Source organism: Cebus imitator, unplaced genomic scaffold (genome assembly GCF_001604975.1).
Source record: "Cebus imitator isolate Cc_AM_T3 unplaced genomic scaffold, Cebus_imitator-1.0 Scaffold488, whole genome shotgun sequence".
Lineage (NCBI taxonomy): Eukaryota > Metazoa > Chordata > Mammalia > Primates > Cebidae > Cebus > Cebus imitator.
In genome coordinates, this window is record NW_016107803.1 from 1,507,242 (window position 1) to 1,519,705 (window position 12,464).

The window sequence follows — 12,464 nt, forward strand, 5'->3', positions numbered from 1 at the left end:
ATACCATCTCATGCCAGTTAGAATGGCAATCATTAAAAAATCTGGAGACAACAGATGCTGGAGAGGATGTGGAGAAATAGGAACACTTTTACACTGTTGGTGGGAGTGTACATTAGTTCAGCCATTGTGGAAGACAGTGTGGCGATTCCTCAAGGACCTAGAAATAGAAATTCCATTTGACCCAGCAATCCCATTACTGGGTATATACCCAAAGGATTATAAATCTTTCTGTTATAAAGACACAGACACACGTATGTTTATAACAGCGCTGTTTACAACAGCAAAGACCTGGAACCAACCCAAATGCCCATCGATGATAGACTGGACAAGGAAAATGTGGTACATATACACCATGGAATATTATGCAGCTATAAAAATCGATGAGTTTGTGTCCTTTATAGGGACATGGATGAACCTGGAAACCATAATTCTCAGCAAACTGATGCAAGAACAGAAAATCAAACACCTTTCTCACTCATAGGCGGGTGTTGAACAATGAGAACACATGGACACAGGGAGGGGAGCATCACACACTCGGGTCTGTTGGAGGGAAATAGGGAGGGACAGTGGTAGGTGGGGAGGTTGGGGAGGGATAACATGGGGAGAAATGCCTAATGTAGGTGACGGGGGGATGGAGGCAGCAAACGACATTGCCATGCAACAATGGTAGGTACCTACGCAGCAATCCTGCATGTTCTAAACATGTACTCCAGAACCTAAAGTGCAAATATATAAATATATATATATATAATATTTGCTTTATTGCAGTGGTAGAAGCAGACTTGCAATATCTTCAGCGTATGCCTATATATGACAAAGACTGCATATTATAGTATTGTGTCAAGTAGGCACTATTGTATGAATGGGATTGGGACAACTGAATTGCCATGTGAAATAAAATAAATAAATAAAATACTTAAAGAAAAATAAAGTAAGGATAATAAGAGTACCTATCTTTTTGGGTCATTTTGAGGATTAAATTAGCTACTCATGTAAAGTATTTAGAAAAGGGTCTATCCTATAGTAACAGTTCAATAAATACGTGCTTTTAATATCATTTTGCAAAAGTAAGAAAAGATAACACAGAGCAATAGCGTTCAAAGTCCCCTAGCTCCTGAAGGATAGAGCTGGTGCAGGAATCCAGGCCCCTTGGCCTCCAAACAAGTCAGATTTGAACCACAAAGTCTTAGGCATGTGTTTATAAAACAGCGATGGCAGTCCTGACACAGAGCTGTTAATAATAATTATTGCCAATTCCCTGATCTTGTTTGGGCGGATTAGTCCAGCCATACACTTAGTACTGTAGTCCATCAAATCTAAGATGCCGTTGGGTCTAAGAAGTATTGTTGTTTTGTGAGCCACTGGAAAGGAAAGGAAATAAGGAAGGGAGGGGAAGGAAGGAGCCAACTGAACTTGTAGGATGCTATACTAGTTGTCGAGCTGCTGTCTCTCAGCTCCACACTTACCTTTATGGGCTCTCGCTCTCTCTCTGATGCTGGGGCTAGGACCTGCACCCCTATTTGTCCTATGCCAATAGGGGCACTGGAGGAGAGAGAAGGGACTTGCTTTTTCATGTTTGTCTGAATTTCCTGCCAGTCCCAGTGATGACACTGGCAGTTGATTCCAGCCTCCAACTTTTGTCCACTTCCAGAACCAGAATCATGCTGCCCCTCAAAAGAAACAGTACCAGTGGGCAGTGCCCATTCTCAGAGGTCTTCAGGGCCCTCCTCCAGGCCTCTGAGGTGTCTGTACCACATGAGAAACACCCCCTCTTCAGAGGCCTTCCTTTTTGATATCTCCGTTCTCCAATATCTGCTTAACCAATTCCCTATGTTAAATTCTTTCCATTAAAATACCTAGAGTGCTTTCCATTTTCCTGCCTGAACCCTGACTCAAGAATTATAAGATGCATATTGATTTCAGAATGTTAAATAAAAGTCTTAGATTTAATGCAATAAAATACGACAGAGAACTCACAGATGTCAAGGCTGATGGTGCCTTTGGAAGTGACCTAGTAGACCCCAGGGCTGAACCCAGGGGGATGAAGTGCCTTGCTCAAGGTCACACAGCCAGAGGTGGCAAGGCCAGTGCTCCCCACACTGTACCTGAGTCTTACTCTACTCATCCTTCAGAAGGGCCTGGCCCCTGCTCCTGAGATGGACAGTTCAGTGACATGCCTCATGGTGAGATGTCTTCATCAAATCTCTCCTTTCTTTCCAGGAAGCACACTTTGCTGGCCAATAATGGGTTTGCAATTTCTGCTGCATTGCTGATGGCCTGCTCGCTCCAGGCAGGAGCCTTTGAAATGCTCATCGTGGGACGCTTCATCATGGGCATAAATGGAGGTGAGAGTTCACCCTGACAGGAACAGTAACATATTCCTTGGGGGTGTCCCAAAAGGTGAGAGGTGTTTGGGGCAGTCACATGGCTGGAGCTCTCTGCTGATACTGAGTTGTCAGGGACCGAGAATGCTAGAAGTCTGCATAAAGTGGGACAGTCCTGTGGGATGAGCCATCCAATTCATGATGCTCTAGCCCCTAATTGAGGAATGTTGGGCAGGGTCCCCAGTATACCCTAAAGACCTGGGAGGTCTTCAGCATGTCATGTCTTCTGCTTGGTCACCTTCATCACAATGTTCATATTCCAAGGTTGTCTGTGGTTTTCAGGGGGCTTTTATGAGGATGGTGTTTCTTCTCTGGGCCTCCAGCTCATTTGTTGCTTCATTTACTCGCCAAGTGTTTGTGGAACACCTGCAAGGGCTGGCATGCTCTAGATGGAGACACAATGATTAACAAGACCCTGTCCCTAGAGCCTACGTTCTAGTGAGCAGGCAGATACATAAAGTAGATAGTAGCAGGTCCTAGGAAGAAAACAAAGCAGGGCACGGGGGTGGTGAGGGCTGTTTTAGAAAGGCCAATCAGGGAAGACTGCTCAGAGGAGGAAGCATGAGCAGAGACCAGAGGAGCCGAGGGTGAGAACTGTTCCCAGCAGAGAGAAGAGTGTGATGACAGCTTAGAGGTGGAAGGGGGCATGGCATGTCTGAGAAAGAGCCAGGAGATGTGTGGGTGCTTATGAGGGCAAAGAAGAGCGGGGGCCAGATCGCACAAGACCTTGCAGGCCATGGTGAGGACCATGGACCTGTGCAGAGTGTTCAGGGAGGGTTGAGAGGAATGTGGCATGGGCTGGTTTGTTCCAATAAGGGAGTGTGAGGGGAAGCCAGGAGTGGAATCAGAGGAGCCAGCTGTTCAGGGAAGGGACTGGGCTGGGTAGGGAACTGGGGAGAAGGGGACAGATCCTGGCTGTGGGAGTGAGAGTAGGAGACTTAAGATACATTGTCAGACAAGCTCTGCTCTCTTTCTAAATAGGCAAATCCATAAAGTATCACTGTTAGGGATTTGTGGAAAGATTGCAAGCTTTAGAATTAGAGAGCCCTGGGTTTGGATCTCAGTTCTGTCTGCTCTCTCTTTCTAAATAGGCAAATCCATAAAGGATCACTGTTAGGGATTTGTGGAAAGATTGCAAGCTTTAGAATTAGAGAGCCCTGAGTTTGGATCTCAGTTCTGTCTGCTGCTTGCCAATTTCTGATTTGTGTAAGCTACTTAATGTCTCTGAGCCTTGGTTTCTTTTCTTCTCTATTTGTAAAATAGAGATAGTAATCCCTGCTTTGATCCAGCTGAAGAGAATAAATACCAATGTTGGTAAATAAATAAATAAATAAATAATCCCTACTTTGAAAGGCTATACGTATCAGGCTGAACTGAATCTCTTTCTCTCTCTCTCTCTCTCCACACACACACACACACACACACACACACACACTGCCTGGAACCTAGCATGAGCTTCTCAAAGGCTAATTCCCTTCGTTGTTGATGCCTTAAAAGCTGAGGGTACCAGGCTTTATGAGTGAGATGAACAACAAAAATGTCTCAGGGAGAGGCGAGCAGGAGAGTGGGGGCGTGGAAGTAAAGTTGGGAGGAGGAGGCTTCACGGACCTTTGTTGCCCTGCTGGAGGGGAATAACCCAGGACTCTGCAATAGTCCAAACTCAAGATGAAGTGACTTCTCAATCATTCGCCTATTCATTAGTCTATTCTACTTAAATAGGCTCCTTCTATTCAAGTAGAAGGGAGATGGCTATAGAGAGTTTATCTGTAGGAATGACGGCTGCAGTCTATGCAATGTTTTATAATTGACCAACTGCGTTCATGGTTTTCATCTCTCTTGATCTCCTCCTATAATGAAAGACTGTTTTTCATGTTCATTTTTCAAATGAGGACACTGAGGCTCAGAAAGCTGGAGCAGGAAAGTAGTTAAGGGTGAAGTCTATGGATTCAGACTGCCTGGTGCTTCCACTTACTTCCATTAATTTCATTACCTTATCTGTATAGGTTAGATTTGCTGCATTTTTAAAACCCCAGACTTAAGTCATGATGGCACCACTGCATTCTAGCCTTGGCTGCAGAGTGAGACCCTGTCTCTTAAAACAAAACAAAACAAAACAAAACAAAACAAAACAAAACAAAACAAAACGTAATGGCTTCAAGCAAGAACCATTTTACTGTGCTTTCACTTTTGTGGGTTAGCTGGGTAGTTCTGCTCTGGGCCAGCTCTGCCAGTCTCTGCGAGTCTTCCCATATGTCTGCAGTGGCTTCAGGTTGGTCAGTGGCTGGATGACCTGGGATGGTCTCACGTCTGTGTTTGGCTGTTAGCAGGTGGCCTGATCTCAGGGGCTCTCAGTGTGCCAGCTCATTTCTTGGCTTCCCACCCTGGGTGTGACGAACCTGGGCTGCCTTGCAGAGAGCTCTTGGGCTTCCAATAGCAGCCAATAGAGAAAGTCCCAATGTGCAAGCACTTTGCATGCGCATTTGCTGATGTCCCTTTGGCCCAAGCAAGTCCCATCACCAGGTGCAGAATGAATGTCAGAGATGACTAACTCCCCAGGGAGGTGGATCCAGGGAGGGGTACAAATCAGGGACCACTGCAGCAACCATTGAACTCACTGTCTTGGCCTCTTTCCCTTCTGGCAAGGCAACTTGGTAGTAAAGCCTTTCTCATTGGGTGGTGTAAAAATTAAATGATCTATTACGTATGCGAAGTGCTTAGTGTAGTTCCAGGAACTCAGGGCTCCACTCCAGGAATGGTGATGGTATTATTGTCGTTGTTGTTGTTATTTGTATTCTTAATTAATGAAGCACAGATCTAGGATTTGGGTTTCAGAGACCCTGCCTGCTTTGGAGAAAGGCTGGCTGAGGTTGGAGTGGATCACCTGGAAAGTCCTTTCCTCATGGAGGTGACTGAGATTCTTTCTGTTTGGCAGTTTTATATCTTATCTATTAGCCTCTTTCTTGTTGCTGATAATGCTAATTTGTACAGCATTTTACAATGAGTAGGTGCTGAGCATGTCTTAACTCTCACAGAGATCCCATGTAGCTAGGCTCAATATGTATCCCCATCTTGCGGAAGCTGAAAAAAGGTAACAACTCCACCCAAGTTTCCACAGCTTGTAAGTTGCAGGAATCTGTGCTCTAAACAATCGATGAATCTGCCTGGGATAAGTGCAATGTAATCATTTATAGGCCTACAAAGTGATTTAAGAATAACCCTACTCAGGTATAGGGGAAAAGCAAGGTTTGTTTGTTTTTTTTAAATTGACAAGTCCTCATATTGTTTTTCCTAACAGGCCCACTGTGTGTGCAGCAAGCACTTTGTAAAACATCTTTATAACTGTTAGGTTTTATTCAAAATACCTGTCGTAAGCCTCCGAACATGTGAATTTAGCTAAAAATAATTAGATTATATGTGGGTGACTTATTCTTATAAAATGAGTATAACAGCATCTGCCATAACTGAGTTCCATAATTTACGACAAGAGGCAATGTTAGCTGGTGGGAAAAGCTCAGATTCTAAGATCAGAGACCCACTGGGGTTCTGTTGGGCAAAATAATTTTTTGAGTATCTCTGGACATCACTTGGTGATTTAGGCAAGTTACTCAACTTTTCTGTGCCTCAGTTTACTCATCTTTGCATTAGAAATTATAATAGTATATTTAATTCAGAGGATTATTGTAAAAAGTAAGTATGTTAATACATATAAAGAGATAAGAAGGATTCCTGTTAATTGGTAGCCACTGTGTATTGGCTATTATCACCATCACCACCACCACCACCATCATCATCACCTTTGCTACCACCATCACCACTACCATCATTACCATCACTGTCATCACCAGCATGACCATCACTACTAACAGCACAATCACCATCATCATTGCTACAACCATCATCACCATCACCACCATTACCATTACCATCACTACCACCACCACCACCATCACTACCACCACCATCACCACCACCATCGTCATCACCATTGCTACTGCCATTACCACTACCATCATCATCATCACCACCATCACCATCATGACCATCATTACCACCACCATCACCATCATCATCATTGCCACAACCATCACCTTCACCACCACCACCATCACCATCACCATCATGACCATCACTACCACCACCATCATCACCGTCACTACCACCACCTTCATCACTGTCACCATCATAACCATCACTGCCACCACCATCACCATCAACCATCATCATCATCACTACCACCACCATCACCTTCACCATCATGACCATCATTGCCACCACCATCATCACCATCACTGCCACCACCATCATCACCATCACTACCATCACCATCATCACTGTCACCATCATGACCATCACTGCCACCACCATCACCACCATCACTACCATCACCATCATCACTGTCACCATCATGACCATCACTGCCACCACCATCATCACCGTCAACCATCATCATCATCACTACCACCACCATCATCACCTTCACCATCATGACCCACACTACCACCACCATCATCACCATCACCATCATCATCATCACTACCACCACCATCATCACCTTCACCATCATGACCATCATTACCACCACCATCATCACCATCACTGCCACCACCATCATCACCATCACTACCATCACCATCATCACTGTCACCATCATGACCATCACTGCCACCACCATCATCACCATCACTACCACCACCATCATCACCTTCACCATCATCACCATCACTACCATCACCATCATCACCGTCACCATCATGACCATCACCATCATCACTGTCACCATCATGACCATCACTGCCACCACCATCATCACCGTCACCATCATCATCATCACTACCACCACCATCATCACCATCACTGCCACCACCATCATCACCATCACTACCACCACCATCATCACCATCACTACCACCACCATCATCACCACCACCACCATCACCATCATTACCATCACTACCACCATCATCACCATTACTGCCGTCACCACTACCATCATCATCACCATCATGACCATCACTACCACCACCACTACCATCACAACCATTATTATCACCATCACTACCATCACCATCACCATCATTACCGTCACCTCCACCAACACCATCATCTGTGTCCTGTCCTCTGAAATGCACCTCCATCATACTTTAGGGGTTAAATTATAAAGTGCGTGAGAAAGCTTTGGCAATTTGTGCAAAGTGCTGGGAAGGATGCTGTGGCTACAGTGCTATTTAATGTCCAGGGCAAAGCAGAGCCAAGAGAGGCAGTGTAACCAGAGTGCGGCTCCCTCAGGAAGACACCTCTCTAACTGCTGCTGTGCTTCCTCCACAGGCATTGCCCTCAGTGTGCTCCCCATGTACCTCAGTGAGATCTCACCCAAGCAGATCCGTGGCTCTCTGGGGCAGGTGACCGCCATCTTCATCTGCATTGGTGTGTTCACTGGGCAGCTGCTGGGCCTGCCTGAGCTGCTGGGAAAGGTGAGCGTGGCTCCTTGGCCAACTGCATCTACTCTCATCTCGTGTTACCACTGCAGGAAGGAGCCCTTCCTCCAAAAGCTGATCTCTGTCTATTGCAATTCCTTAGTGTTCAAGCCTCTTACTTATTATTGGAGAAAAGCTGTGGAGTTTCCTTGGAGTTTAATTTTTTTGAGGACATGAAGAATACATAACAAATTCAAATCTTATAGAATATTTAAGTTCACCCACCCAAAATTACCATTAACAGCTCCATTTGTGTTTGTGTAGGCTTCTACTGTGCTTCAAAAACCTAAATAAATATATATAGTTTGTTATGTTTTTTGATGGAATTGTGCCATACACATTGTTCTACAACCTGGTGTTTTCATTTAATATATTTTGGGCAACTTTTCAAGATGTTAGCTGAGCTCTACCTCACTCCTGAGTCTCTTTTTTCCTGGATAAATAAGTAATGACACAGTCTTCTGGTTTTGGCTTGCTGTTTTGGGAGCAGGTGGGCCTGAATTTGAATCCCAGTCCAACGATTTACTTGCTGTGTGGCCTTGGCAGGAAAAAAAGAAACACTTCACTCAGGTTGAGTGGGGTGGGGTAAAATCAAGGAAGGCTTTTCAGAAGAGGTGGCCTCTAAATGGACTCCTGAAGGGTAAGCAGGAGTTAGGCAGGTGATGATGAGGATTGGGAGAGAGAATATACCAGAGAAAGGAAATCAGTTAAGAAAAGGCTGAAGATGGGGCGCAGCCCTGGGAAGGAACTCAGACGGCTTGGGGGCTGAGGACAGAGCAAGCATGGGGAGGATGAGAGTTGACGCGTCTGTTCACTGAGGCACCACAGACTTCACCCTGGGGGCATCGGAAGCCCTGAGTGGCACTGGAGCTGGAGGGTGACATGGCTGGATCAGTGTTAGAAGGCGGTTCTGGGGTGGAGGCGGTGGGTGTAGACTAGAGTGGGAAGGCTGGGGAGGAGAGAGACCAGGCAGGGAGATGCTGCTATTGGTACACGTGGTAAAGGAAGGGTGTAGCTGCCACTGAGGTGGTGGGCATGGGGATAAAGAGGAACGGGTATGTTCAAGACCATGGTGGATGCAGAGGCCACTGGACTTGTCAGGATGCCTCCCAGGGAGGGAGGAACACTCTCTTCCCGCCACACAGGAAGGCCAGGAGAGCGGGCAGAGATTAAACCACTAGTGATAGTCGAATGCCCATGGCCTGCCAGACTGTTCCAGGCATTTGAACAGTGCACAACAGACAAACAGCTCCCTGTGGAGGTGAATTTTAGCAGCAGGAGGCAAACGTAACAAATTTGCAAGTCCTAGAGCGGTTATGTAAAACACTCGTTTGTTAGTTTGTTATGCTGCTCAAATCCTAACAGCTTCTTTGTGAGTACCTCAGATCTGCAGCCTTGGACACAAGCAGAGAGGTAAGGTACAGAGCTCTAATGAACAAGGATACATTGATGCTGAAACCAGAACCTGGGTCTGTGTGCTTCCAAAGCCACATAGGAAGTGTGTCTTATACAGCCAAAGACAGATCACACTGGTATCTGGGAATGTGGCAGCTCAGGAGAGAAGGGGCTGATTCTGCCCACAGGGTCCTCTCTGTCCCAGCTGCTGAGCCTCACCGACTCTAGGGCCAGCTCCTTTCTCATTCAGTGGAAGGTTTTTAATAAGCGGAGGAATCATTGCATCACATTTTTAAAACAAATTTTCAATGTTTTGAACATTTTTTATTGTAGTAAAGTTACCATCAAAATTTACTATTTTGACCATTCTTAAGGGTACTTTTCTGTAGTATTATTAGTGACTTTTAATATTTCAGCCAATCCAGGTCCCCTCAGAGGCATCTGCTTCTGATCTTTTGTTATGACCATTCTGGTTATTATGGGTATGATTTTAGTTTCTTCTTTTGCAAAAACAGAAACCACTCACACCTTACATTGTGGTTGTCACAGGCCTGATGATGTCTATAATTAATTGTGAGTGTGTTAGAAACAGTCTCCCTACCTAAGTGAGCTTCCAAACAGAAGACACGCTTGCTTTTTGTTTTTAAAAATATTTTAAAGTTCTCAAAATAACCGCCACTGTTGACAATAAAAACAAGATAACACCTCAGCTCCCTAAACAAAAATACATTTAAAAGTCAATGAAGAGTATGATTGTCCTTTAGGAGTAAAAAAGTAAATAAATATTTGCCTCAGTAGAGCTAAGCTTTTCTCTTTGGGGATCGTTTCCAAATTCCTATTCACTTGTCAAACTCTTGTTTATAAATCAATATCAGGTTCTTTCTCCTGCTTGCGTCCTCAGATCTTTCTTCAACCTCTGTCTTCTTCCTTTATTTATTCATTCAACACATTTGTTAAACACTGAGTTGTTGCTGGAGCTACAGCTTTGAGCACAGCCCTAATCTTTATGATGCTCAAATTGCAAGGACTGTGTGACCTTGGTCAGGTCAACTCACCTCTCGATCTCCTGACCTTGTGATTTGCCCCCCTTGGCCTCCCAAAGTGCTGGGATTACAGGTGTGAGCCACCACGCTCGGCCTGAAAAGCGAACACTTATGCACTGTTGGTGGGAATGTAAATTAGTTCAGCCACTATGGAAAGCAGTTTGGAAATTTCTTAAAGAGCTTAAAACAGAACTACCATATGACCCGGCAAATATCCAAAGGAAAATAGATTATTCTACCAAAAAGAGTCGTGCACTCATATGTTCATGGCAGCACTATTCACAATAGCAAAGACATGGAATCAACTTAAGTGCCCATCAATGGTGAAATGGATAAAGAAAATGTGATACATATACACCATGGAATACTACGCAGCCATAAGAAGCAGCAAAATCATGTTCTTTGCAGCAACATGGATGGAGCTGTAGGTCATTATCCTAAGTGAAGTAACACAGGAACAGAAAACCAAATGCTGCATGTTCTCACTTATGAGTGAGACTCATGGACAGAAAGATGGCAACACTAGACACGAGGGACAGTGGGATAGATGGAGGGGAAGGATGGAGAGGACAAAAGTTGCAAAGCTATTGTGTAGTATGTTCAGTACTTGTGTGATGGGATCAATTATACCCCAAACTTCAGTATCTCTCAGTATACCCAGGAAACAAGTGTACATGTGTACTCTCTCAATTTAAAATAAAAGTTGAAATCATAAAATAAATAGCCACCTTCTTGCTACTTCCTTCATATTCTGTGTTTCAAAGCAATTGCCTTCATTAAAGCCCAGTTTTTCTCTCTCTTTTTTTTTTCAAAGCCGAGGTGGGCAGACCATGAGGTCAGATGGAGACCATCCTGGCCGACATGGTGAAACCCTGTTCAACATATGCAAATCAATATAGGTGATTCACCACAAATCTATTGTGGTGAATACAATCACCAATGTATTGTGAATACAATACAATACATAGGTGGTTCACCACAAATTTATTGTGGTGAGTACTAAAATACAAGAAAATTAGCTGGGCATGGTGGCATATGCCTGTAGTCCTAGCTACTCAGGAGGCTGAGGCAGGAGAATTGCTTGAACCCAGGAGGTAGAAGTTGCAGTGAGCCAAGATTGTGCTACTGCACTCCAGCCTAGTGACAGACCAAGACTCCATCTCACCATCTCAAAAAAAAAAAAAAGGGTTGTTCTATGGAAATTTAACAAGTAACAGGTACAAGGTTTAAAAGAAAAATAAGAAATAAAATTAATAGTAATATGATAATCTCAGGTTGTATAGTAGTTGTGATCCATGAACTTAGGTTTAAAGACAACAAATTAAATAAATTAAATTAATTTAATTAATTAAATGACCATGAGGAATTAGGTGAAACTTGTTATAACCAGTGTTTTTTGTTTGCTTGTTTTGTTTTGTTGATTTTATGTATTTGGGTCTTAACTTTTCCAGGGAAATTTATACAAGTATGACATGTAGTGTTAGCAACAGCACAGACTCTTTTTGTTTGCATGTTTAACCCAGCTAGCTGGGTTCCAGGAGCCCTGCACTTAGAACTCAAAACTGCTGCAGGCTTTAAGCTTTCCCCACCTGGACAGAAACCGTGGCTTTCAGGCCATGCCCTTCCTGGCCCACCCCAAAGCAAGGATGCCCAGCTTCTACACCTGTGACTACAGCGCCTCCACTTGCCGCTTAGTTCTGGCTGAGGGAGTTCATCCCACTCAAGATTATGTCGTGAATCACAGTTGGGAGCTTCTCTCAACCTGTGACTGCTTCCTGAGTTAGCTGTCTCACTTCTGCAAGGCTCCCTGCAAAGTAGAATTAGGAATGGCTTCCCTCCATCCCTACTGGAGTCTGGTAGTGCACAGCATGTCTGATGCTGCTCCTTCTCAACACTCCCAACTGCTTAGCTCCAGTGCCGGGTTGGCCTGTATTATCAGGTTCCCCAGTGGGAGTGTGTGTCACAGAGGCAGTCTCTCCCACTGTCACACTCTGGGGATTCACAGTTTTCCACCTGGCTCATGGTATGGGCTGCTGCCACCACTTCTTTCAAAGAGTCTGTGGTTTCTTTCAGCTTTCTGGTTAAATGCCTGTGTTGTTTCTTGGAAAAAAAATTACAGCAGCAATCTCTACACACTATTTTGTCTTTTCCAAGATGTAGTTTGGCTT

At 44.4% G+C, this 12,464-nt stretch overlaps 1 protein-coding gene across 1 annotated transcript in view; it reads left to right on the top strand.

Annotated features, from left to right (window-relative positions):
• The window catches only part of LOC108292367 (solute carrier family 2, facilitated glucose transporter member 9-like), a 54,268-nt gene extending 46,152 nt beyond the window's left edge, over positions 1-8,116 (top strand). The window contains exons 5-7 of the mRNA XM_037733004.1: positions 2,221-2,345; positions 7,710-7,808; positions 7,912-8,116. Coding sequence (XP_037588932.1) covers positions 2,221-2,345; positions 7,710-7,808; positions 7,912-7,937 — 250 coding nt within the window. The 3' untranslated portion in view covers positions 7,938-8,116. The remainder of the gene's footprint in view (positions 1-2,220; positions 2,346-7,709; positions 7,809-7,911) is intronic.
• Positions 8,117-12,464: the final 4,348 nt, after the last annotated feature.